Source organism: Melanostigma gelatinosum (genome assembly GCF_949748355.1).
Source record: "Melanostigma gelatinosum genome assembly, chromosome: 21".
NCBI lineage: Eukaryota > Metazoa > Chordata > Actinopteri > Perciformes > Zoarcidae > Melanostigma > Melanostigma gelatinosum.
In genome coordinates, this window is record NC_136654.1 from 6,675,858 (window position 1) to 6,700,366 (window position 24,509).

Sequence of the window (24,509 nt, forward strand, 5' to 3'; positions counted from 1 at the left end):
ACCGTGGACTATCACGGAGGCGACAGTGTCCGTAGTTGCGTTTTAAACAGCGGGATAGCGCGGCTACTCTTCGGTTACGTTCAGTTGGAAGGGGTACGAGCTGGACTGGCTCGCGCGTTAAGCTAGCTAATAGGCTAATTTCGCTAGCTTAGTCAGCTAGCAGCGTCTCTGGGCCAATGGCACGGAAGAAGTGGGATGCTCGAAGGAGGAGTTAACGTTGGTTGCTATCATGCCTTCGGTGGGAGGTTATTACTGTCCGTGTCGTTATGAGAGATTTAACATTCTAGCTCGAGGTTTATTTCGGTTCCAGGTCTGCCAGCATCGTTTCCTCGGCAAATTAGCTTGCGCTGGATAATAATCGGATAAGAAAGCTAATGTTGACAAACACTAGCGAGTTAACGCGTTAACTTATTTGTCAAATTGGCTCACGAGAAGAGATGCTGTCAGTCGTTTTCTGAGACTTTATCGCCGTGAGTTGTCAGCTTCCAGGCCGAGGTGAAGCATGTTGACGTTGGATGTGCTGAAGCTGAACCATTTGGCATCAACCAGACGTGGATCTGAGGACAGAGCTGCACATAGTAGGTCAACACACGTTACCGTCAGCGAGGCTAAGACGTTACAATGGATTTTGAGTTTACGTTACATTGTTGCCAAGATGTGGATGACAGCTACTGGAGTTAAAACAACAAATAGTATTTGTTAATCCGTTGCCTGACTGTTGCTAAACCTACCTAACGTTGATCAATGCTTGCAAGATGCCGTTTAACAACATGGCATTAAAGTGTAAGAGCTGGATCTCGACGGCAGCAGTGAGATAGTACACCAGCTTTGTGTAAAGTGGATCACATAAGTATAAATGGAACCGACCGTTCTGTCTGGCCCTTTGGGGCTCACACAGTGGGAGTCAGAACATGCGTTTCCTCTCGGATTTCACCCACTGGATTCAGACAATGGAGGTGAGCTCGGTGAAAACAAGGGTGGCCAGACAGGTTTGGATTTCAGAAACGGCGACCAGGAGCAGACATTCCAACAAAGTGAAGAAGAAGAAAACGTTTACCAGGACAAGCCGGTAGTAGAGCTGGACGACCGAATAAATATCTCTGATCTTTCCTGTGGAGGTTTGCAGTTTGAGGGAGATCAGTCCAATAATCCCAACGCTCCTCTCCGTGGTACTTCTCACATAGAGTCCTTCACAGAAAAGCGACCCGATGAGCTGAGTGACTGCACTTTGTCGTGGCTATTTTCTCCCAAACTCGCTGATGTGGTTGGAAAAAGCTCTGCCCGTGAGGAGGGCCCTCTGGAGACCCTCAGTAGTCAGGCTGAGCTAATGAGGCTCAGTGTGCCGGCCTCTCCGTCGGACATTTCCGACAGGCATCCTGAGACCAACACGGGGGATCCATTTCTGTTGGTAGACCTCCTCTCGAATGGACTCTCTTGTCTCCCCCCAGACTCCTCGGGTGAGTCGAACCCACAGGGTGTCAGTGAGGAGCTGGTAGACCTGTCGCAAGAGGAGGAAGAGGAGGAGGCAGGGAGGGAGACTTTGTCACTTGAAACCAGAGAGAGTTTATTCCCTGATCAAGTGACTGATCTGCCTTCAACCTGGAGCTCTACCCAGCCAGGTTTACCTGAGAACTGCCTCCCACCCAACAAAGTCCACACACTGCTGGAGCGCTGCGAAGGATCTGTGCCTTTGTTGGACCTGGAGGTTCCAGATTGTGACGGCAGTCTGAGCCTGCGTCCCGCCAGTCCTCCCGCTGTTATCTGCACAGGTGTGCCGTTAGATTTATCAGCAGAAGAGTCGGAGGTGTATCACGCGGGAGCGGCTGTAAATAGAAGTGTGACTTCAGAGCAACAAGGTGAGAATGACTCATTTGCTCTGCGTCTGTCAGCCGAACCGTCATCAGCTGAACCTCCATCGCTGACGGTGCCTCTGGCTGAAGATGTCTTCGTCCAGGGGGATTCCACCACTGACACCTGCTCTGTGGAGAATGAGTCTGCGGATTTGATGGAGGACAATATTTGTTCTGAGGCCCAAAATCAAGGGAATGAGGCAATGGCGTTGGACCCGTGCTCGACCGCGGACGACGTCCACGACGAGGAAACTTGGGTCTTGAAACCCCGGCCGGGTGTCCAGAATGGAGGCGTTCCCGATCCAGCAACCGAACAGAGGGAAGAGGAGAGGTTGCCGGACGGGAACCGGCTCGAAGGAGCAGATTGTCACGAAGTGGCTTCTTTTGATTTCTCCGTTCCGGATTTACACACGTCTTCTCCTGAGGCCGGATGGACTAGTGAGCAAACTGTGGAGACCATTTCTCTCTCTAAGATGGTGGTAGATGACTCACTGCCAATGGTCTCGGCTGTGGATACGAGGGAGGAAGACGTCGCCCCGCTGAAAGCTGTGTTCGACGCTTTAGACCAGGACGGAGACGGCTTCGTCCGTATCGAGGAGTTCATGGAGTTTGCTGCCGCCTACGGGGCCGATCAGGTGAGAGGCCTTATTTTTCTTTTGATGTCCTTGTTTTTGAGCTTGCAGCAGCCTCTGGGTAATGCATGCGGAGTGGCGCTCCGTGTAAAACCATGTAAATGGTTTATAATCGATTTTTCTGCTGAACCTCAGAGAGAGCGAGCTTCTTGCAAAAAAAGCCTGCTTAATTCAATGAACTGAAATCTATCTGTCACTTTGCTATCAGCATTGCAAGTCGGTTAGGATCTGAATCTATTTGCAAGTCACTATTTTTAAAAGTAAAGTGAGTCAATGTGGTACAGTCAATGTGATAGATTTGGCTAATACCCCTGCGTATTGTTAAAACCATGCCTGGATTAGTCGGTCAGCTATATTTGGTGAGTGTCCAAGAGTCAGGATTTGGGTTATCGTCCAGATAAATCTGTCAAGCATATTGGCTGTAATGAATTCTCTCCGGTCCGACACTCCTCCATATGTCAAAAGAAAAAAAAAGAAATCGTCTCATTTGCATATTTGGGGATAATCTCTGGAGAAGTCCCTCCACCCACATGACCCTCACCCATGTGTTGCTCACGGCCCTTTAGTGAAATAGTTTCACCGTTACTTATACCAGCAGTGAAAGGGAAGAGAGGCTGTTTGCTTCATTAGAGTTTGTCGTTGTTTAATCTATGTAAAGGTATGAACTAAACTGCATTACCCAGATCCTTTGAGGCTCAGGCGTTGGTCTAGTCTTCACCCGGAAGTTCAATTCACAATATACACATTTGACACGTGTCTCATGTGCCCCGGAGTAACAGACGTGCTCGTCTGTATGTATCTATTTGATCTAAGTGATCACACCATTTGCAAATAACAGTAAAATGCAAAACAATGATGCAACCTAACCGGTAGCTGAAACACACAGAACTGTCCTGATCAACATGGATGAGATATCTTTCTTTAAACTCATTTATTGATCTCTATTTCTTCACGAAGATAAGATACTTGCAGTATTTATAATCCATTAAAAAATGTGTCCCTGTGTTTATTTTAGATGCCTTTTGAGGTACTTTGAGCAAGGCCTTTGGGTGATGATGCTTAGTTGTTGGTACTCCCCCCCCACACACTCTGTGTGTGTGTGTGTGTGTGTGTGTGTGTGTGTGTGTGTGTGTGTGTGACGCTGGCTCGCTAACCCCTTTTTAATCCCGGCCCTCCCGGTTCAAAGCGCCCCTGGTGCCCCTGACCCGTCCCGTGTCTAGCCGTAGGTATCTGTGGCTCCCCAGGCGGGGGAATTGTGAAGGATTAAGAGTAAAATGTATTTCCCTGAGTCAGAGGGAGTCCATGGTCTGGGTGGCCAATCCACCAACTCACTGCCCATGACCTTGTTTTAGGGCTGGAGGAGCAGAGCTTTTGTCACGTTAGTGTAATGTAAATCATTTCCACCTGTTGTTTTGCTAGGCAGTGCTAAAGGTGAGACATTGACATGACACGGGGAGATGGTTTTATTCCACGGGTGTGTTTTTACTCTTCCTCCGTACTGTTTAGATTCCAACTGTTTCGATTTGGTTATTTAAAAAGGACTGCTAACCAGATTGTGCAGATTGATTACCCGTTTCTTTTTTGGCGATCGAATATCTGTTTTGCAAGAGCTAATTTGTGCTCTTGCAGGAAACTCCTCTCAGATTTCCCTCCTTTCATGATCAGAGAGAGAGAGGCTTTGGCATGTTTTGCCTTTCTCATTTGCAATAAGTGAGCACGCAGGAGACAGACTTATCTTCAGAATTTGTGGACTGTTACATAATGCATGAAACCTTTCCGTGGTTTTTGGCATTCAGCAGCTGAACTCAAGGATCAGCGGGAAAGTCGGGTCTGATCTAACAAGGCCGGCACGCAGCCGAAGTCAGATTGTTTCTTTTCCTGAGGTAGCCGATGGTTCACTCTTCTCATATCTGCTTGCAGTACATGTGTGCTTCTCATAATTAAATAAGCTTTGCCCTCATATGGCCTCGTAGTTCAAGTCCTCTGGAGGTAAAAGTGGTTTGAAAAGCCTCCACGCCTGCAGATTAGTGAAATATACTGTGTGCCATGGTGGGAAAACAAGTCTCTCAGCAGTGTGGTGGAGAAAACCACAAGGACATAGGTCATAACTCATAAGGACATCCATAAATAACACTTTAAAACAATAAAACATTTAAATTGCCAGTAGGGATGTAAGCCAAGTGGAGGTCTTGTTAACGGTTACACTCTTGCACTTTCGTTGTTGGTCCTCTAAAAGAGGCAATTTTGCAGGATTTAATATCTATATTTACATTGCAGTAGTGTAGTTGGGGGCTAGGAGCAGACCTGGCATGTGTGTATTACTGTGTACCACTTTACAAATATGCCAGCAACCCGTCACCCACAGCAGGAAGTTATTCAGGAGGTATTTGCATGTGTGTGTTCGTCTGGTGCTTGTATGCTAAGCATGCAAATGTCTCCAGAATGATTCCAGGTAATGATAGTGACCAAGTGCATACACACACACACACACCCTTTTTACACTATTCACAACTATTAGAAGGTTGATTTGAAGCCTCTAGATGTCAAGTCAGTCTTGTGAAACTGAAGTTTTAGTGTGTTGAAAGACGGACATCGTCCTCAAACGTGAAATGTCCCGGCAGGCATCTTCGAATTCAGCGATTGAAAATATCGTTCTAACCCCCCCGCTCACTGCTTTCGCTCACTGGGTTTGACCCCAATTCTGCACAAAAGCCATATTGAACGGCATTGTGGTCGTGTCTCTCGTGTCAGTCTACACTCCCAACCTACTTTTGGCCTGCCTCCCTCCCCATCACCCGCTGCTTTTATGTACTGCCCCTCTAATCCACAATGGAATGTACCCCATGGCCTGAAACGTCCCCTCTCTTGACTTCACTTTTTCCGAGTATGTGTGTTTTTATGGTTTCCTACCCGAAGATCATTCTGCCTTATTGTTCATCATCTGCCGCAAACCCCGCTATAGGCTTACATGATCACGGTTATCGGAGTTTTGTTTTCGGAACTATTGTGAAATCCCCCCCCCCCCCCCGCCCCCCTCTCAGGGAAAGACTCTCACCAAAAGGGTATTCTTCTCCATGGGGTTACGCACAACAGCGGTCTGTGTGGAGGCGGTCAGGCGTGCCCCGCCACTGATTAGACACAAATAGAGGAAACAGAAAAACCACACAGTGCCTTCGCTGCTCCGCTCCGCTGTGGGGCTGACGGAGTTGCCTTTGAGGTTTTTTTTTGTTTTTTAAAATCTGCCTTAACAGTGTCTCTCTGGGCTGTAACAATACATAACACAGTATCTGTTAGATACTTATCCAGAGAGTACCATTGTAAAATAGTTTTAAGAAGTACATTTTTTGCGAGCCGAAACTTCATGCCAGTCAACTCTGTAATTATACGGCATGTTGCGAGACCCAAAACAATGGAGGCAGTCAGACAGCAGGTCAAATATACATTACAACAAAAAACCATAGATTGATAATCCAGTGCAGTTGCAACACAGCAGGCAGTTTAACAGCTGTGTTGAGAGGCCTTTCCAGGGTCTCATGGGCCAAAATACAACTGGATTATAATCCCATTCACCTGTAGTTTTTAGGTTAGACCTAGGAATAGCCAGAAAGGCTTTGCTCACAAGACCTGAGGGACCCGGCACCGCTGAAAAAGCTTAACAACTCTGATGTAGGCCATGGATCGCTTCCACATCATAGAGTGCTCTGGTTGCCTCGGCTCTGACAGCGGTTTATCCGGCCCGTTAAGTCGTATGTCACTACAGTACGCCGCCCTACATACTGCAGACGCAATAACTCATAATAATAATTCACCGCATGTTATAGAAGTTGTCAGGCACTCATGATTCATCTCTCGGTCGCCTGAGTTTTCATCACCTCACCAAGCAGAGGTGTTTCTGATGCAGCTTCATGGAACAACACTACTTCCTGTGAGCTGCGATGCTCCGTTGAGGAACGGAAAACTAAAAGCTGCATTCTAACGCCCACCGCTATAACCTCCACCGAACGTCAGAAGTTCAGTTTCACAAGTTAAAACACCCGGTTTCTCCACCAACCCTTCCTTCAGCCTATGGCCGGTAGCAAACCTACCGCATGGAAAGGTTGAGCATGTCAGAGATGGCAGTTGGATGAGCCCCTGCATCCGCATGCTAAACTTAGCGTTGCAGTGTGAACCAACACTCCTCCTCTCTCTAACTACAGCTGGGCTGAATTCACCAAACCCAGATCATAAGCCACGGGGTTTGTTGGAGTTTCAGCCTTCTCAGAGTCACAGCTCAGCGTTTCTAAGCATATCAACTTGTTTTTAATGCGTAACTGATACAAAAAAAGTGTTGAAGACAGAAGCCACACACACACAGAATGTGAGTCTCGTCTTCACATTCTGTGTGCTCGCTTCCACGAGGAATAAAGTGAGCTGAAACCACAGAAACCTCACCCGACATGCTCTCAGGCTCCTTCCCAGCTCATTCTGTCAGTCACTGCACGCCTTTAAATTTGACTGTAATAACAGGGTTAGTGTGTAATGCAGGGAGGGAGCCCGAGAGACGACATTTGACTTCGGCCATTAATTATGTAAATAGATTGGGATTGCTCGGCGCCATCAATAACCGATACAGACTCATATGTAGCACCCAGGTTAGGTCTTTGGGAGCCGGATAACTAAATGTATTACGATGCTCCGATGTCCTGTAGTTACTGAAGTGCACATCCGCCTGTTGCCATGTGACTGACTATAGCTGATACAGCGTGTAGGTGAACTTATGTAACTCATCCAACAGCTGAGTGCAACGAAGTGTCGGTGCAGCAAAGGCTGTCGTGCTTCATTTATATGATCGAATGTAAGAAAGATTCTACAAGGCGTCGTTTATTCATGACCTAAAAACATGCCCCTGGTGCTAACGAGTTGTCTGTAAAGCTTTCGAGAACATTTGTGTTTCTTCTTTTAAGGCCGTACCCTTTGCACACGTTTAAATCCTGGTAAACGCCCTATTGCCCTGAATCCAATAAAGCCAGAAACACTTGATGTCCGCATAATATGAGTTCCTTCAGGAGGTCAGAAGTCGTTTTTTATTGACTTTATGCTCCTGTAATCATAATCTCTGGAGTTCACATAATTCTGCAGTAAAACTGTCGTGTCAGTGAAGCGACCCCAACAAAGAGTTCTTAGTAGTTTCTAACGTAGCTTACGCTCAGCTCAGTGACTGACTTGTTCTTCTGTGCGTGTTTTTGAAGTCAGTGTGCAAACATTGCAATAAAGTAGTTTCCTTACTCAATTTATGACATCATCTGGAAGCATCTAGGCAGAACTGATGATATTTTAATGTTTCTTTTGTCTTTCAGGTAAAGGATCTGACCAAGTTTTTGGACCCCAGTGGACTGGGAGTGATCAGCTTTGAAGACTTCCACCGCGGAATCTCTGCAATCAGCAATGGAGGTGAGTCCTGAGACGCTCGTCCTAACGCACACCTGCCATGTCAAGTAGGAAGTGACGTGTGTTGAATCTCGTGTTCCCCTTTTATGGACTCAATTGGCCTGTTAAGACTCTGGGGGGCTCTACATGTAATGATCCGTGAAACCTACCTACTAAATATGTTGTGACATCAAAAATCTCTTGTGTTATGTCTCCGGGTCACCTCAGCAGTAAATCTAATCTAATCTAACTCTTTAAATTACTTTCAATGGTGACGTCACTGCCATAGTGCGCCGCTTGCCTCAATCCCCCCGGGCCCATTGATTGGAAGCACTCTTTCCCACTCGTTCTGGGTTTGCACGGCTCCGGTTACTCTCGCCATCAATAAGTCATGCACTGGAAAGCATGAGATACACACACACACACACACACACACACACACACACACACACACACACACACACACACACACAGGCTCATTGGCAAGCTCTCAGAGCGGGTTCGGGCAGAGAGTCCTATTCGCCTAAATTATTTACCGTCCTCTCTGTTTCACCCGCCGTGTCACGAGTTGTGTTGTAAAGTCAGATTACACAGACCTGCCTGTTTTTGCATGTATAAAAAAACAAAACACACAACCTGTCACCAAAAACATAGGCAATCTGAAATATTTGCCTTAACAGACGGTAGGTGACGGTCTCTGTCATGTATGAATTGTGGTCACGTGTCATTTGAAATTGTTTTGTTTTATTTTGGCGGCTTGTTTGCCGTATCCTGTAACCATGATGTCATGGGTCATCATCCAGCCGGGGATCATTATGTTCCCGTAACACGCCGTCCTGTCTTTTCCTGCCTCTCGTCCGGAGTGAATCAGATATGTTTCGCTGGGAGACATTAGTGTGCGAGGAACAGACCTCTACTCGCACCGTGCTGACAGAATTCCACTATGCTCGTTAAAAGGGGGGAGTGCAGCGGAGAGACGCTTTTTTTTCTTTGAAGTTTTATTTTAGATCCTGTTCTCTACCACCTCTGCTGTCTAGTTTCAATACAAACTTAATTGCACTCCACCTTCTTTTTAATTTAACTTCTGCGGCACTTGTTACTGGCAGGGATACCTTTTTAATAAAGACAGGCCCGCAGGCTGTGGAAATGCCTTGCCCCCCCCCCCCCCCTGTCGTGGCTGTGGCATGTCTGGAACAACAACAGTTTGGTCTAGAAAACCTCTCAGTCCGCTGATATTTTTGACCTTACGCCAAAAGACTGCAGGTGTGTCGGTCAAAACAGGAGCCGGCTTCCCATTCAGTGCGGACTCATTTCACTGAGACAGCCTGCGATGTGTACGAGTCTCGAGGAGCAACGGGGTTGCATAAGACGTGGGGGGGGGGGGGTACAGCAGCCCTTTTGGGTGTACTGGCAGCTCCGGAGAACACTGTTTGTGTTCTATTCTCTCAGCAGGGTGCCATTCACAGCTCTGTTTACTAGATACACCAGCCACACTGGCTCCATCTCGTCTGGCTCAGGTTACATCGCAGGTGCTCTCAGCAGAAGCCCGTATTGACACATTTGAATTGGATATGGGTGGCTTCTTGGCCTTTTTTTTCTTTATTTTTTTCTCTTGTTTCATTTTGCCCATTCATTCATTACATGACATTCAACAGCCCTTGAAATGCGAGTGTGTAAAAGTTACATAATATTTACGGTCACATCCCGCTGAGATTGCCGACTGTAAATATGCCGGAGTTGGGCCGTTCGGACTCGCACTCTAAAATGTGCTGATTGCGTGCTCGAGCAAACACATTACAGGCAGAAACATCAGTTCTCCAAAGACAGATATTCACTGTTAAGAGTGGAGTCACATTCATTCCTTTGCAAAACAAAGATTAATGGAAGACTATCTGAAAGAACGTCAGATAAAATGTCCTCATGATTAAGAGTAAAACACAAACGCATTGTAATCTATTATTAGATTAGAATAACACAGTACATTAGTAATATACTGTATGAGATGTATCATGATTACATTCACAGGCCTGCAGTAGCAGCCACCCGTTTACCTTCAGATGAAGAGATATGGAGTGGCCTTGGTCCCGTCATAGATCTCGGCAGACATTTAGATGAACGTTTTAATGCTGTTAACCAGAGAGCGGGGTCGTCAACAAAAGCAATATCCAAGATTGCTGTCTCATTATCATTCTGTGCGCTTCAGAAATACTGCCCAAATAATGAATCGGTGCAACGGTGGATTTGCAGTCTATTAGTAGCAGCATGCTACATTTGATCAGCTCTGCTGTGACGCCTTCTTCCTCCATTCATTCGTTTGTTTGCACACAGGCACAGGTGCTGCTCACGCCGGTCTTGTGTTTGTCGAGCCTCCTTTTCGCTGTTTGACTTTATCTGTTTGTTCTGCACACATTAACCCCCCCCCCCCTCCTCCCGTCTCCCTCTCCTATGCGCAGGTCCGGAGCCGCAGCCCTACGATGTAAACTACAGTCCAGGCGATGGAGCTGTGGGCTGTCCCGAGGAGTACGACGAGGTGAGGCGCTACACAGGAGAGCTCAGCCTCTCTCTCTGCTGTTGTGTGTATGTGGTCCAGTTGTGCGTTAGGTTCCCATCGGCTGCACACAGCAGCACAGTGTGAAGGTTCACAGGGCTGAACTCCGCGTGCACTCTCGCTCTCTTCCCACTGTAATTCACCGAGTGGCTTGCAGAGCTATCATTACCGCTCTGTGAATGTTCCACAGGCTCAACACGCCGGGGTTTGGCTGACGCTAAACAGCATCTGGCTGGCGAGGCTTTCGAGTGTTCTTTGACAAATATTGAATTAGCTGGAATGTGCCCCGAGTTTTTTTTTTCTTTTTTCTTTTCACATGCGAGTGGACTCGTGTTTTTACAGTTGTGGTCCGCATATCTGGGATTCCTGTTTCCTCCTGTGCGCTGTAACTTGTGTATATTTAACCATCATTGTTGCTGCGCCCCACAAAAAATTGAAAGGTCTCTGCTGTTGTGTGTACTTTGAGCAGTGCCGGGCCACGAGTGTTGTTTTAGTGGTTGTACACTGCACAGTGTCGGCTCCCTCTCGCGGTATGGGTTAGAAGTGCAGTCCTATGCACCACAGTCGGTACAAAGGAGTTCCCTCCGCTTCATGAGTTGATGATTTCATGATTAAATCAGGCATTTGTCAATGTTATGTTTAGTTGCATACGATCACTCGATAAACTCCTTTGTTTTATTCCAATGTTACAAATTGCACTAAAAAATGGCCACTAACAATGTGTCAGGTCCAGAGGTGTATTAAAGTTTCTTTGCTGTTTACTGGAACTCGTAAGTGGAGTTTTTTTGGGGGAAGTTTGTGTTTATGTTTGAGGTAGACGCCACACCTGTGTCCATGTCCTTGTTTTTCCCCTCCGCGTTTCTGGCAGAGAAGGGTTCCTCTCTCTCAATGGCCGTGCTGTTCTAGACCTGTTTGCTTTCATAACAGGCAAGGTAAGGCTGAGGCCGGGCACGAGAGAAAAGCAACGCCCCGTCCGCCACGCTTTTCCTTTAATAAATATTTTCTTCCGTTGCTAAATTTCACATTTCCAGCTCACATTTTGACTCCTAAATAGAACCAAATATCAACCGTAATCGTCAGCAGTAATGCAGGTTCTGCACTGACAGATGTTACTCTTCTATTGGCTCACAGGCGGACAGTTCTAACTTGAGAGCGCTGGTTGATTGAGCGTTACAGCTGACTTCTGGTTACAGCTGACTTCTGCTGCTCTTTGGACTTTGTCTCTGTCTCCTCCCCTCTGACCACCCAGCGGAGCTGAACGAAGTGTCACAGTAGTTTCCCTTTTTTTTTTTCTCCTTTCTTTCTTTCTTCAAATGTACTCTCTGTTGGAGTGAAGGTGAGCAGGCATTTGTAGTGATTAGCTCTCACGGCGGGCTGGCCTCCCTGTCGCTGTGAGAATGGTTCTGGGCCCTGCTTCTCCTCTCGACGCTGCATTTATAATGGTACGTTGTGCTTTCCAGCAGGGCTCACCTGCCTTGCCTTCATATTGCTTCACAGCTTTGATATCTGATAATGTGTGTGTAATCGCTGACAGCATTCAGATGTTCTTTTATTTATTTTTTTGGCACGTATGGGTTTTGTGTGGAGCATTTGGTGCTTGTTGCTCAGAAAGCCGAAACTAATCTCATTTCGTTTGAACTCGTTGCTGAGAGGTGTCGATGCAGCAGGTTTTTCACTTGGAACAGCCATCTGAACCACGGCGGACTGTCTCTGAAGCCTGTTGGTGCTCTGGGATTTGTTTGGTAGTTGGCGTCAGGAACTACTGGCTCTATAAATATTCAAAATAGACCATCTTTGAAACGGCTTGGTTTTTTTGTTTCACACTGTTTGATCAACCTGTAAGTGTGATCGCTGCCTTTTTGTTTCACATAATTGCAAATAATCCTGGTTTGAAATAACACCATATGACTTTTTAGAGCCAGAAATAATCATTACAATGATGGCAACAGCTTGATGGGCACTACTTGTCTTGCTTTACTGGAGCAAATGTTATTCTTTTAATCAGATAATACAGTATGTATAAAGACTCTGTTTGTGTACATGCCCTGTGGTCACCTCGGATGAATTATTCAGATCGTGTTTTTGCTCACAGCTTGATGGGCAAACTGTAACGTGTTTGTTCTTCGATCTGTTTTTTTTTTGTTTTTGTTCCGGCAGCAGAACGAGGTGACGGACAGTGCGTACCTGGGCTCGGAGAGCACCTACAGTGAGTGTGAGACCTTCACCGATGAGGACACGGGGGCCCTCGTACCGCCCGAGATGCACGAGGACGTGGAGACGGACAGCGGCATCGAGGCCACGCTGCACGACCCTGAAGACGGCGGAAATAGGTCGGTCTGAACATCACAATGTTTGGCCAATATGCTCGTATTTCCTGGATTCATATCAGTCGGTTTTCATTTCTCTTATGTTCATGGGTTTATAATTAACATGCACTGGAAAGTACCCACTTATCTAAGTCTCCATCAACACCAGCACTGCCCACTCGAAGCAGTCAGAATAGAAAAGGCCATTTGCTCTTTCCTGACGACTGCTGCATTCTGAATCTCCTGCAAATGGGCTGATGTGATGAGTTCCTCCTCCTGACGCACAGCTGTGTCAGTCTGTGTCACAAGTCCTCTGAAGATGAGTTGGCATTATTCGGACTGTAGTGTCGAGTCTTCAGTAAAAGCAATTCATCCGTTTAATTCTACCACATTAGACAAAGTCGCACCACAGTGAACTACATGTGATGACAAAGTAATGAATCATTGTTACCAGAAACACAGCATCACGCTGTCTCCGTGCTGCTGTCTTCCATTCGGCTCTGTTCACGCTCCAGATGAAAGTGTGGCACCAAGTCCGATTTTTTTTTAACTTACGAATGAAGCCGTAAACGCTGACTTCTTCCATACGCCTCCGTGCGACGTCGTTGTTCTTGTCTTTCGTGCATGTAAATCTGATCTGAGCAATGAATCTGAATTGACTGGGCTTGCAATGTGAACGTAGTCTTTTATTTGCGTCAGATGAGTTGGAGATTCTCTTGTTGTTAAAGACGGGTAGTTGCTGCAGATGAGGTCTATGTGCCTGTGCGTGCATGTTCTCGTTGATAAAGCACTCGGGGCCAACACAAGGGAGGAAGTGCAGACAGAACCGAGGCCTTAACTGCTGACGCTGTGACCCGTCTGTCCGGCTCGGTGACTGCTTGGAGCGGTCTGCCTGACGGGGATGTGTTTGGACTTCCTATTCCATGATTGAGCCTTGAATTCCAGGAAGTGTTGAGTTAGCTGTTTTTTTTTCACCTTTTTTTTTTTTCTGTGACATGGGCTCATCTCATTCTCTCCCCTCCACTTGTCCACTGCTGACGGGAACAACAACACTCTTATTATTTATATTCTGTTCACCAGAAGAGTATCAGCTTCTATGGAAAACATAGGCATGTTCTTCATGCCCAAACCTTTAAGAGGTTCTCCAAGTCTCAAACTAATTTGTTGCTCACAGAGATTCCCTGTTGACTTTGAGTAAAGAAACAAAAAGGTCAATGTGTGATCTGAGATTTGTCCGCGTGTTAGCCCTGCTAACTTTAGCCTTATTACGGGTCGGAGTATATGCACTGGACTGGGGATTAAGAATGTAACAGGATTAGCCTCCCCCCACCCTCCCCTGTCTTACCCGTGTCCCCACACACATTTGGCCTTCGGACGGTCAGCAGGACTGTCTGTCGGCCGTCGCTTAGCCTCAAATCTGATTAACCCACTCGCAGTCCAGCCTTTCGGGTGCAGCGCCAGGTCTTTCGGTCGGCACAGACAATGCGGCGTCAGTCATGTGGCACCGATAGGCAGCTCGTTAGCACCGCGGACGTCGCCTGTTTTCAAAAGCAGACCCCCTTTTTGTTCTTCTCCCCGCTGGAGAGTCGTGGGTTTTTTATTTTAAATCGGTGGACCCTGTGAAACTACAGGATTCCACTCTGGTCGTCCGGTGTGGTGACTCCAGTTGCTCCGCGGCTTTCACGCCAGGGCAGCGGAGGGCGTTCAAAGATGCGTTCGCTCTCGTCGCCGTCCCTCTGTGTGAGGGCCTCAATATGGGGCCACGTAGTCAGAGCCTGAGTAAAAGGTAAGTGACTATTGGTTGTTTATTTAACCTGCTGAGCCTAACGTTGCGGCAGCTCAAACTGCATTGTTGTCTGCTTGAAAAAGAGACGTTCTTTTTTTTTTATGTGTAACAGTTAATTTAGGTTTTCACTCTGTAAATCAAGGTGACGCTTCAGCTTTAAAGTTGGACCGATGAATGTCATTTGTCTTGTAAACAAGCAGAATGGGGTTCTGCCATTGTGTGCTGAGAAGGAAAGCTTTTCTGCTGATTCGGACGTCCTCGTCCTGTGTGTGACATCGAGCACATCCTGTTGGACAACAGGAAAGGCCGGCTTTCCAGCTTTCCTGTAAAATGAGCATCAAAGACTTCATTTACAGAACCTTCACAGCAGCGACTTCCAGATCCAGCCTGTAGAGGGTTTTCTTTCAGTTGTGTCAAATAACCAAACCAGTTATGAAAGTCATAGTCGCAGCCCTTTCTGCCAGCGCAGTGAAGAACATGTTTTACGCTTGACCCTCTTTAAACTGCCACCGTGTTCCTCTCACATGCGCCCCATCGGGGTTCAGCGTTACCAGCGAGGCACAAAGCATTTAGTTTCAGCCAAAGCAGACGTTTGGGATTAATGTGAATTAACAGATTACCTTTTGAAGACAAGCGATCGTCCAACTTGTCCAGTTGCGCTCTTCGTGGGGGGGGGGGGGGGGGGGAATTCATTGTACGTGCTTTGGGATTTTATAGCAGGCTCTAGTCATTTCCAGGCTTCTGGGTCCAACAACAACTTGTCATCCAGACAGTATTGCACTCAAGTCCCATAGCATGTCTTATTTTCTTTGAAAGAAGTCAAAAAGGCCTCGTTTGGTTTGGCTGACATTGTGGTTTTGTAAATGGCTGTTTATACCCAGTCAGGTCTCCATTTTTATCCGGTCTAAACACATTTCCCTCTATTTCTGGCTCGGACCGTAAGTTAACTACTCTGTTGTTGTACACACACACACACTAACACCAACCCATTATGTGCCCTTCAGGTTTTCCCTGAACTCTGAGCTACATAACCACTCGCTGGTGACGGTCATCGGCGGAGAGGAGGAGCACTTTGAGGACTTCGGGGAAAGCAACACCTCGGAGTTGCTGCTGGAGAGCGGCGTGGAGGGGACCGAGGGGGGGGGCGACTCCTCTCTCGTGGAGCCGCCTGAGCAGATCAATGGCTCCTCCCTGCTCTCTCCAAGGTATGAGGACCTCTGACAAAGACGGCGTTTGCACTTTTCACACGTTGAACTCCAATGTTGCATGAAGTCATAGCGCCTGAAGATTATTTAAACCATGTGGATGTCATTATAACTTTCTTTTTTATCAGCCCCTCCTGATAAGAGGTGTGGCAGTGATACATTCTCAGCTGTGCAGTCCAGGTTCTAATGCCCTTATTTACGTTCTTCAGAGAGAATGTTTCTCTTTCGACAAAGACACCGAGGTCGAACGATGATAAGAGCTATCTGGAGACGTCCTTCCCGCCCCTTATCTGCCTCCTTTTCTGGCGAAGGGCGAACATTAATGAAGTGTATACAAAGTTCACTGCGTCAGTCTTACTCTCACTGTTGCAACGCTTATTGGAAATGTGGACAATTGGGCGAAATACAAATTTACATCTATCCATCTATCCATCTATCCATCTATCCATCTATCCATCTATCCATCTATCTATCTATCTATCTATCTAAATCCTGCTCTAAAAGTCTGCCTCCTTTTAATTTGCCCTTGTGAGATCCCGAGTAGGCTGAGTAAATGTTATGTAAGTTAAGTCTTAAGGGAGGCGCCTGTTGCCAAGCCTTCTGGGACGGCCAGACGGAGTATAGAACAAGCTTTGCCTCTGGCCTGCAGTCGTACAGACACAGGTAGACTTTAACAGTGTGACAAATGTCTACACGTGCATAACACACGTCTCTCTATGGCACTACTCATTTGTTTTGTAGCCTTTTCCCGCTCATCTTTGTCCTCCTCCTCCTCCTCCTCCTCCTCCTCCTCCTCCTCCTCTTCTGTTTTCATCAGAGACTAAAAGCCGGATCATGCGTAATTCCCACTCGGGTGATATTTCTGTGATTTGCCAGGAAGCTGTTCACAACTAACTGCCCTGTTATTGTAGCTCATTGACAATAGGGAAATAAGAGGTACAACCTGACTGTTATGAATGCTTTGCAATCTGTTTGTTCGATTTCTTTTTTTTTTGGATGCATCAAAGTAAACAAAGGATGTACAAAATAGAAATATGGGTTGATTATGAATCCTCGAAATCAATGAATTGACGTCAGTGAATTGCATACAGTATGTGAGAGATTACATGTCATACAAGTTGGTGGTGGTTGGGCCCAAAAAACACAAAATCATACCCGAAAAACACATTACTGCATCCCACAAACTTCACCCACTCACGAATGCGTCACCGTGTTTTTGAGCAAATCGTGCTCATCGTTGGCCCATGCAGCAGTGCTGCCTACACACACACACGCCCACACATGTACTATCTACATATCACAGCTCTTTGACTACACGCACACACACACGCACACACTGCTGGGGGGGGGGGGGTGCTCTCAGTCTGTTCTTCAAAAACACACACAGCGCTCCAAGCATTATTTTAACAATCTCACCCATCACGCTGCAAATGGTTCGGTACGACATCGTCACACGACCGCCACGTGACACTCGCTCCAAGTCAGCCACGCCATGTCTCCGCCAGAGTGTTGCATAATTCAGACCTGACTCGCTCCCTGAATGAACAATCAGCTGGCAGAGATGTGAGGAGAGTTTTTTTTTTTTTTTTAACTTAATTGCGACCCTATGTTTTCTAATCTCACAGCAAAGATGTTGAATAGACAACAATGTTTGGCAGCAGGGAAAGAACATCTCCTTTTTATGTCTCCTGGAAAACAAATCAAAGCCACGCTGCGGTCTCTCTCCCGCTGTCTTCCTTTACTCTTTCAAACTCTCCTGTGTATTTTCACGAACACCTCCTGCAACCCCCCCCCCAGAGTTGTTCCTGTCCCACCTCAGCGCACCCCTTCTTGTCCATCACTCACCACTTCCTCCTCCTCTTCCTCCCTGTTTTCCTCTTTCCAGTGCACCCGCTCCTCTCCCTGACCGCTTTCAGAGCTTCCTCAGGGAGGAGGCGCTGGACTTTTTCTGTAGCCAGTGTCACAAACAAATAAGTCGTCTCGAGGACCTCTCCACGCGCCTCAATTTCCTCGAGATGACGAGGTAACCCGTCCTTCACAACCCACTCCGACTGTGAGCTGTGTGCACGTGTTTGCCGTGCTGATTAGAAACAGTACCATGCATGTTCTCATAATGTGTGCGGACTGTGTTGTACTGGCATGGTGTGTGCTACACATTGTACTCTCACACATTCATTATGGTTTATTTTGTCCTCTCTTTTTGTGTGTTAATATTTCACATTTGGTGTTCATTGATTGGAAAAACTCACTGAAGGTATTTCAGTGGCCACCATGCTCCTTCTCATTGTTGCCATCTGTACAAACTATGATTTGTCACTCGTGCATAACAGACATTTTGCTCATCTGAAAATAAGCGGATTGTAGAAATCTGAAATAATAACCCCGGGTATCACAGGTGAGTGGTGTCCAGTGTGTCATTTTCCCACATGCTTCATTTGTGTTGTTGCAACATGACTGCCGGTAGTGAAGTAAAGCTTTTCAAAGAGACTTGCTGATCCAGGATTACTGACCAGTAGCTCTATTACAGAAACTTAGTAATGCTGAAATCCTATTTGATCTGAATTTGCAATAAGTCGTGATTCTAGAGTTTCAGAATTCACTTTCAGGAATTTAGAAATCTATAAAAGTCCTATTTTAGGTGTCATTTAAAGTCTCTGTAATGGGTCAACACTTCTCCTAAATCAGCACTTGTCAGACTCTGCTGCTGTGTTTGTGTTGGATTGTTGTGATGTGTGAATATCTTGTTGCTTTAGTTTCAAAACTCCAGTGATTAGTCAGTGAAGAACCACCTCAATACGTCCCGTTTCCTGTGGGGCTCCTCTGCCAGCAGAGAGAGGGACGGGGGGTTGGATCGGACGAATACCAGGAGATGGTGTCTCTTTCCTTTATCCTTTTTCTCTTCCTGACCATTTTTCCTGTTGTTTTGTCTGTCCCCCCCCCAATCCAGTTCTGGCAAGAGGCTGTCCAGCAAGAAAGTAGCAAGGTAAGCCAAACAGCTACTCTGGTTTCAGCACATTTATATTCCTACGATGATTGTTTTTCAAACGTGAACTGGCTCTAGAGATTGATGTTTTTGTTTCCTCTCCACGTGCAGACATCTCCTCCAGAACAGCTCAATGACTCTGGACACCATGAGCGACTTGACGCGGGACATCCTGGAGCTCGCTGACAACGACATCACAGACAAGGTGAGGGCTCATCTGATGCTTCTTTTGCAGTTATTTACACTTGTGAGCTGCGACAGTTGTCAACCTGTTAACAGTAGTTGTTAAAGGAAGAAGGAGCATTACAATACATGTGGATGTTTTGCGTTACTAACATTCAGACGTGCACTTTTCCCCCAGGTGCTCCTCCTTGAGCGTCGAGTGGCGGAGCTGGAAAAGGAGTCTGAGTCATCCGGGGAGCAGCACACGCGGCTGCGCCAGGAGAACCTTCACCTGGTGCACCGGGCCAACGCCTTGGAGGAGCAGCTGAAGGAGCAGGAGCTCCAGGCTGACGAGCAGCTGCAGCAGGAGACCCGCCGTCACAAGGAGGCCCTGATCAAGCTGGAGCGCGAGAGGGGGCTGGAGCTGGAAAACCTGCAGGCCAGGTGAGCAGAAGAATCTGGATCTTTACAACAGTGTTTGATACCCTGAGAAGTTTGCACTTTTTGTTCATCGTGGCTCTACACTGTCACCCTCTGGCACTAGCCTGCCACTGAACGTAAGCTGTTTCCCGGTGGTATAGCGTCGTCTACTCTCAACAAGCAGTGTCCCCTTTGTGGCTGTGGCGTCGGGTTCTGATGTGTGTCTGTGTTTGTTTCTCAGGCTGCAGCAGCTGGACGAGGAGAACAGTGAGCTGAGGTCATGCGTTCCTTGTCTTCGCGCAAACATCGAGAGACTAGAGGAGGTGAGAGCAACAATATCTATTGGGTTTGTTTTGCCTTTTGTTGTTCCAGTTCTTACCGGCCTTAACACTCCTCTTCACCCTACCCTTTTTTTTTCTTTTTTTTTTTTAATGGTCCAGGAGAAGAGGAAGCTGCAGGATGAGACAGAGGCCATGTCCGACAAGTTGCAGGAGGAGACGGAGTCCCGCAGGAAGATGGCCGACAAGCTGAGCCACGAGCGCCACCAGAGCCAGAAAGAGAAAGAGTGCACTCAGGAGGTGGGACTGGTTTCTCTATGTACAAAATAAACACTACTCTGCGTACAAAATATTCCAACACAGCGTAGAGTTTGACAACATCCTTGTCATGTACTGAATGTTCCGTTTTTTGTCCTACACCCCTTATGTTATGAGATTCCTAACGACTTCACTGACTTGATTTATTTCGCCGCAGCTCATCGAGGACTTGCGTAAACAGCTCGAGCACCTCCAGCTCTACAAGCTAGAAGCTGAAGCAAAGAGAGGGCGCACACCTGGCGCGGGGCTGCAGGAGTATCAGACACGGACCCGCGAAGCCGAGCTGGAGCAGGAGATCAAGCGACTTAAACAGGTAGCATGCACATTCTGGAAATGGCGGAATGATTTAGGATCAGGCCTGTGCCGCTCTTTTACGACGTGTTTACATTCGACTTATAAACTCTCCAGGACAACCGCAGCCTGAAAGAGCAGAACGACGAGTTAAACGGCCAGATCATCAACCTGAGCATCCAGGGAGCCAAGAACCTGATGTCGGCCTCCTTCTCCGACTCCCTGGCAGCTGAGATCAACAATGTGTCTCGCGTAGAGGTGAGTTTTAGAAAACGGGAAAAAGAATCTGTGAAACGTATTTCTTGAATTCAAGCAAAGGTTTGTCCCGTGACTCTGTTGTCACTTTTAACTCCGCTGTCTGCTCTGTTTCTAGTTGATGGAGGCGGTCCACAAACAGGAGGAGATCAACTACAGACTCCAGGACTACATTGATAAGATCATCGTGGCCATCATGGAGTGCAACCCCTCCATCCTGGAGGTCAAATAGACACCATGCAGCCAGATGGCCGCGCACAGTGCATGCCTCGGGCTGGTAAAAGTATCAGAGACTTGGCTAAAATAGAACTACCGGGAGACGATGTGAAAATAATTTTGGTAGGGAAAAACAACAACGCACTCAACTCATCCAGCCCCCCCCAAAAAAAAGAAGGATTTAACATTGTTGAAGAAGTCCATGGCTGTCAGAGAGAATATTCAGTGAGACATCCCTTGAGTCTGTGCTTATCTGTGAGTGTATGTGTTAACCCCTTCCTGAACACACTTGGGTTCTGGTGACCTCCATGTATTTGGTTTGAGGGACCCGAGTCTCCTTTTGTGAATGTGTTAATGTGTGCAAGAAGTCAGTATCATAACCAGTGGGGAAAAAAATCTTCCTTTCCCAAAAAAAACAACAAAGTGTCAATGTTTGATTGAGCTAAAAAAAACAACACAATCAGACAATTCTACAGCACCGAAAGGCCTTAAATGAAAGGTGATCCCAGTATTCATTGATTCTGCCGTACAGGCTATGTTAACTGGGACGGTGGAGGTATGTGGGCTGTGATCTCCTGACCCAGGCTGAATCGTGTTTTACTCAAATGTGAGGAAGCCGTATGAAGCGCTGGGCAGGAGAGTGGAGCGGCAGTTTCCTCTTTTCAATTCGTCCTTAATGTGTTTAAAGCGTGCGGTGCTGCCTACCAGTCCCTCTAAGGGGTGTGTGTGTGTGTGTGTGTGTGTGTGAGGTGTTTGACGATTCCGTTTTGTTAATTTTTTTTGCGCAGCGTAGCTTTGAAGGTTTGAAAAAACAGCTTGGTGACACTAGCGAGTAATATGAAGGAACGTGGGTGGTTTATAATGTGTTTCATCTCATTTTTTGTTTTGTTTTACAATGAAACAGGGTCCCGGAGCTCAGGTGGGCTGGAAACCTCAAGTGGAAAAAATAAATAAAAATACTACATTTCCCATCATTCGCTGGCAAAAACACATCTGACATAACTCAAGCTGATCTCACGGCAGTGTAGACTGGGTGCTGTAACTTACAAAATATAACTTGCTCACACTAACGCTTGAATGAAGCATGAAGGGAAACTGACGAGTGATTCTGGGAATTGTAGTCACGTGTTTTTAAGTACAGCCCACCTGACTCCAGTGTTCTCTTGCTGAGTGAACGTAATGGGGAGCAAGCTTATCCAGGTAACCGACCCTTCTTCTTTTTTTTTGCGCTGCACAAGTGATTTATTGTCGGTAGAAAAAAATGTAATCAAGACTGAAAAATACTGACATTTGACAAGTTGTATGTGAATAATCAAATGGTTGTACTTTGCACTAAGTTTTGTTTTAATTTCATTATTTGTTTTTGAAGGGATCAAATTGAAAAATGATGTTTTGAAGCCCATCTGATAGTGACTGGGATTTGTTGCCACTGACACACCAGCAGAGTGGGGACTGGTGTGTGGGCGACATCCCACGAGAAGAAGAAAAAACGCATCACACTAATTTTTATGTCGTATTGAATTGGAAATATTCAAGAATACTACAAACTACATTCTGCAGCCATGTCTTAAGATGAGTTAAACTTTCAGTTACATATTGTATTATCAGCCGTCAGCAGCTCAGACCGGAGATATATATAAAAACACTGAAGAGAGATGGCTGAATAGTGGCAATAATTGCTCGGCAAGAAAGTGGACATTGGGCGGATGAAACCAATCTGCTCTAGACTTCCTCTGCTGAAGCAACATCTGTTTCCTCGAAGATGTTACGGACTGATTTTGGACTGATACCGCACGGCCATCACTTTTGGACTTTTGGGCGTAAGATACCTAACCAGACGTCTTGACGGATTCCTAGTCCAAGGGTAAATCTTGGGAGGTTGGTTTTTCGTCCCAACAGCATGGCATTCTGCGCCAATATGCGAAGAAGAGAGCCTATTTTTCACCCTGTTCACATCTGTGTCACTGCTCTTCTTCACCTGCCACTCCCATGGAAAAATGGCCTTGGATGTAAATGACTTGTACATGTAAAGTTTTTTCTACACTCATTCTAGATTCTAGGTATTTTTATAGTCGGGAAGAAAAGGAACATTTCTTCTTCTTGTCTTATGCTGAGAGACAGCTGCCTGTATTCTTCTCTTAGCATGTAGCGTGTACAGTATCTGTTGTTTTTCTCTTTTTTTATTTTCTCTCTTATTTGAAATCACGTGCAGATATTTATTCCTCATTTGCCACAAACGACGACTCACTCTGATCTGTTCTGCTGAATATATCGTTGTACATTTTATTTTTTTGAGGGGAGATGAGTTCACGTTGGATTAATCTGTGGGAGGATTATTTGAGAGGAAACGTTTGAAGCATCGTCTTTGGTGACTCTACATCGTGTTTTTTTTTAAACAGCTTGAATGTGACCTGCTCCGAGCGGTCGTTTGTTGAGCTCGTGGCACTCTTCTTCCATAACGCTGACGTTGCTGTGACCTCCTCAGGGTTGTGATTTTAGACCGATGGCCGAGTCTGCAGTTTCTACTGTTGTCTTCCCAGATGGAGTCAGGTCCCTGCATGAAAACACAGATTTATATTCTATATCTCTCGATGCAGTCGCTTGACCCACGTGTTGACTGACAAATCATATCCATAGTTTACGTTCGTGAAGTTGTGAGACCTCACAATGTCGACACGCGACACCTTAAACCTCATATCAACGCTTTGCTGAGTTCAGCGTCCTGTCTTTCAGTGTGACAGAAGGTTTGCCCCGACAGATTTAACTCTTCGTTCTTTTGTTTTAATGAATCCTTTTGGCATTACAAACAGGAAATTGGGTGACACTTGAACACAGCAGGCTATACTTCTCTTAATTCTCTCCCTGCTTCATATTTTAGTGTGTTTGGCAGATAGTTTGGCGACTAACTAGACGGAAACAGAATAACTTAGACATTGAGACCACAGAGCTGATAAAACTGCACTTTAACCACCAACATTTCTCCATTTTAACTCCTGCTTTCAAAATGACCAAAGACAGATGTTCCAAGTTTAACTGGTGATTTTAACGATCGGGGGTTCGTGATCTCTCGGTAACTTCCTCCTGTTCGTATGAAGAGTTCGCCCTGAAAGGAAACAGAAACTGTCCTGCTAGTCTCAACACTGTGCCGCTGTGTCTCAAACTTTGCCTCGAAAACTAACCTGACAATGAGCCCCAGGGGAAAGCACTGACCACGTGACTGTCAGTTTATTAAATTATAATTATAAAACAACCTAAACTGTAAATATGAATTGTCATTTTTGTGAACTTTTTCTCTCTCTCTCTCTCACGCTCACTTCCAGTGTCCAAAGAAAGTTTGCTGAAGGCACAAACATCACTACTGGAGTAGTGCATGGCTTGCCATTATGTGACATGGGAAGATAAAAAAAAAGAGAATATTGTAAAAGTTAAATTTATTCCTATTTTCACAGATAAATGTATAAATTATAACAGTATTTGTTACAGCTGTATATTATTTTTGAAGATCCCCCAAATGATCTAATCCTAATTGTTACTGGGGAACTATAATTTCAGTCATTGTAAAAAGAGAACAATTTAAAGGTAAGGCAGTGAAAGTAAGATTAGAAAAATAAATGGAATAAAAATGATCCTGTGTTTGGTTGCCTCATTTGTTGCACGTGTTTACATCTCGCTGTGTGTTTACTGTATAGGTTCTAGCAGCAGCATATAGGTTTGATTTAACCATACGTATTCAATTCATTCCACTCTCTCAATACCCATTAACTTCTCATTCATGTGCAAGCCCCATACCTCTCTGCATTGAAATCTACCAGCCCCACCTGCAGATTGTGGGTATGTACTGCATGGGCTCTCA

At 46.1% G+C, this 24,509-nt stretch overlaps 1 protein-coding gene across 1 annotated transcript; it reads left to right on the top strand.

Annotated features, from left to right (window-relative positions):
* Positions 1-856: 856 nt before the first annotated feature.
* Positions 857-24,217, top strand: rab11fip3 (RAB11 family interacting protein 3 (class II); the record flags this gene model as incomplete). Its single annotated transcript, XM_079294021.1, has 13 exons — positions 857-2,485; positions 7,819-7,912; positions 10,342-10,418; positions 12,594-12,766; positions 15,533-15,733; positions 18,681-18,716; positions 18,828-18,921; positions 19,078-19,322; positions 19,540-19,621; positions 19,739-19,876; positions 20,052-20,207; positions 20,303-20,443; positions 20,559-24,217. 13 exons carry the CDS (start codon positions 857-859, stop codon positions 20,670-20,672), a joined length of 3,180 nt encoding a protein of 1,059 aa, XP_079150147.1. The 3' UTR covers positions 20,673-24,217.
* Positions 24,218-24,509: the final 292 nt, after the last annotated feature.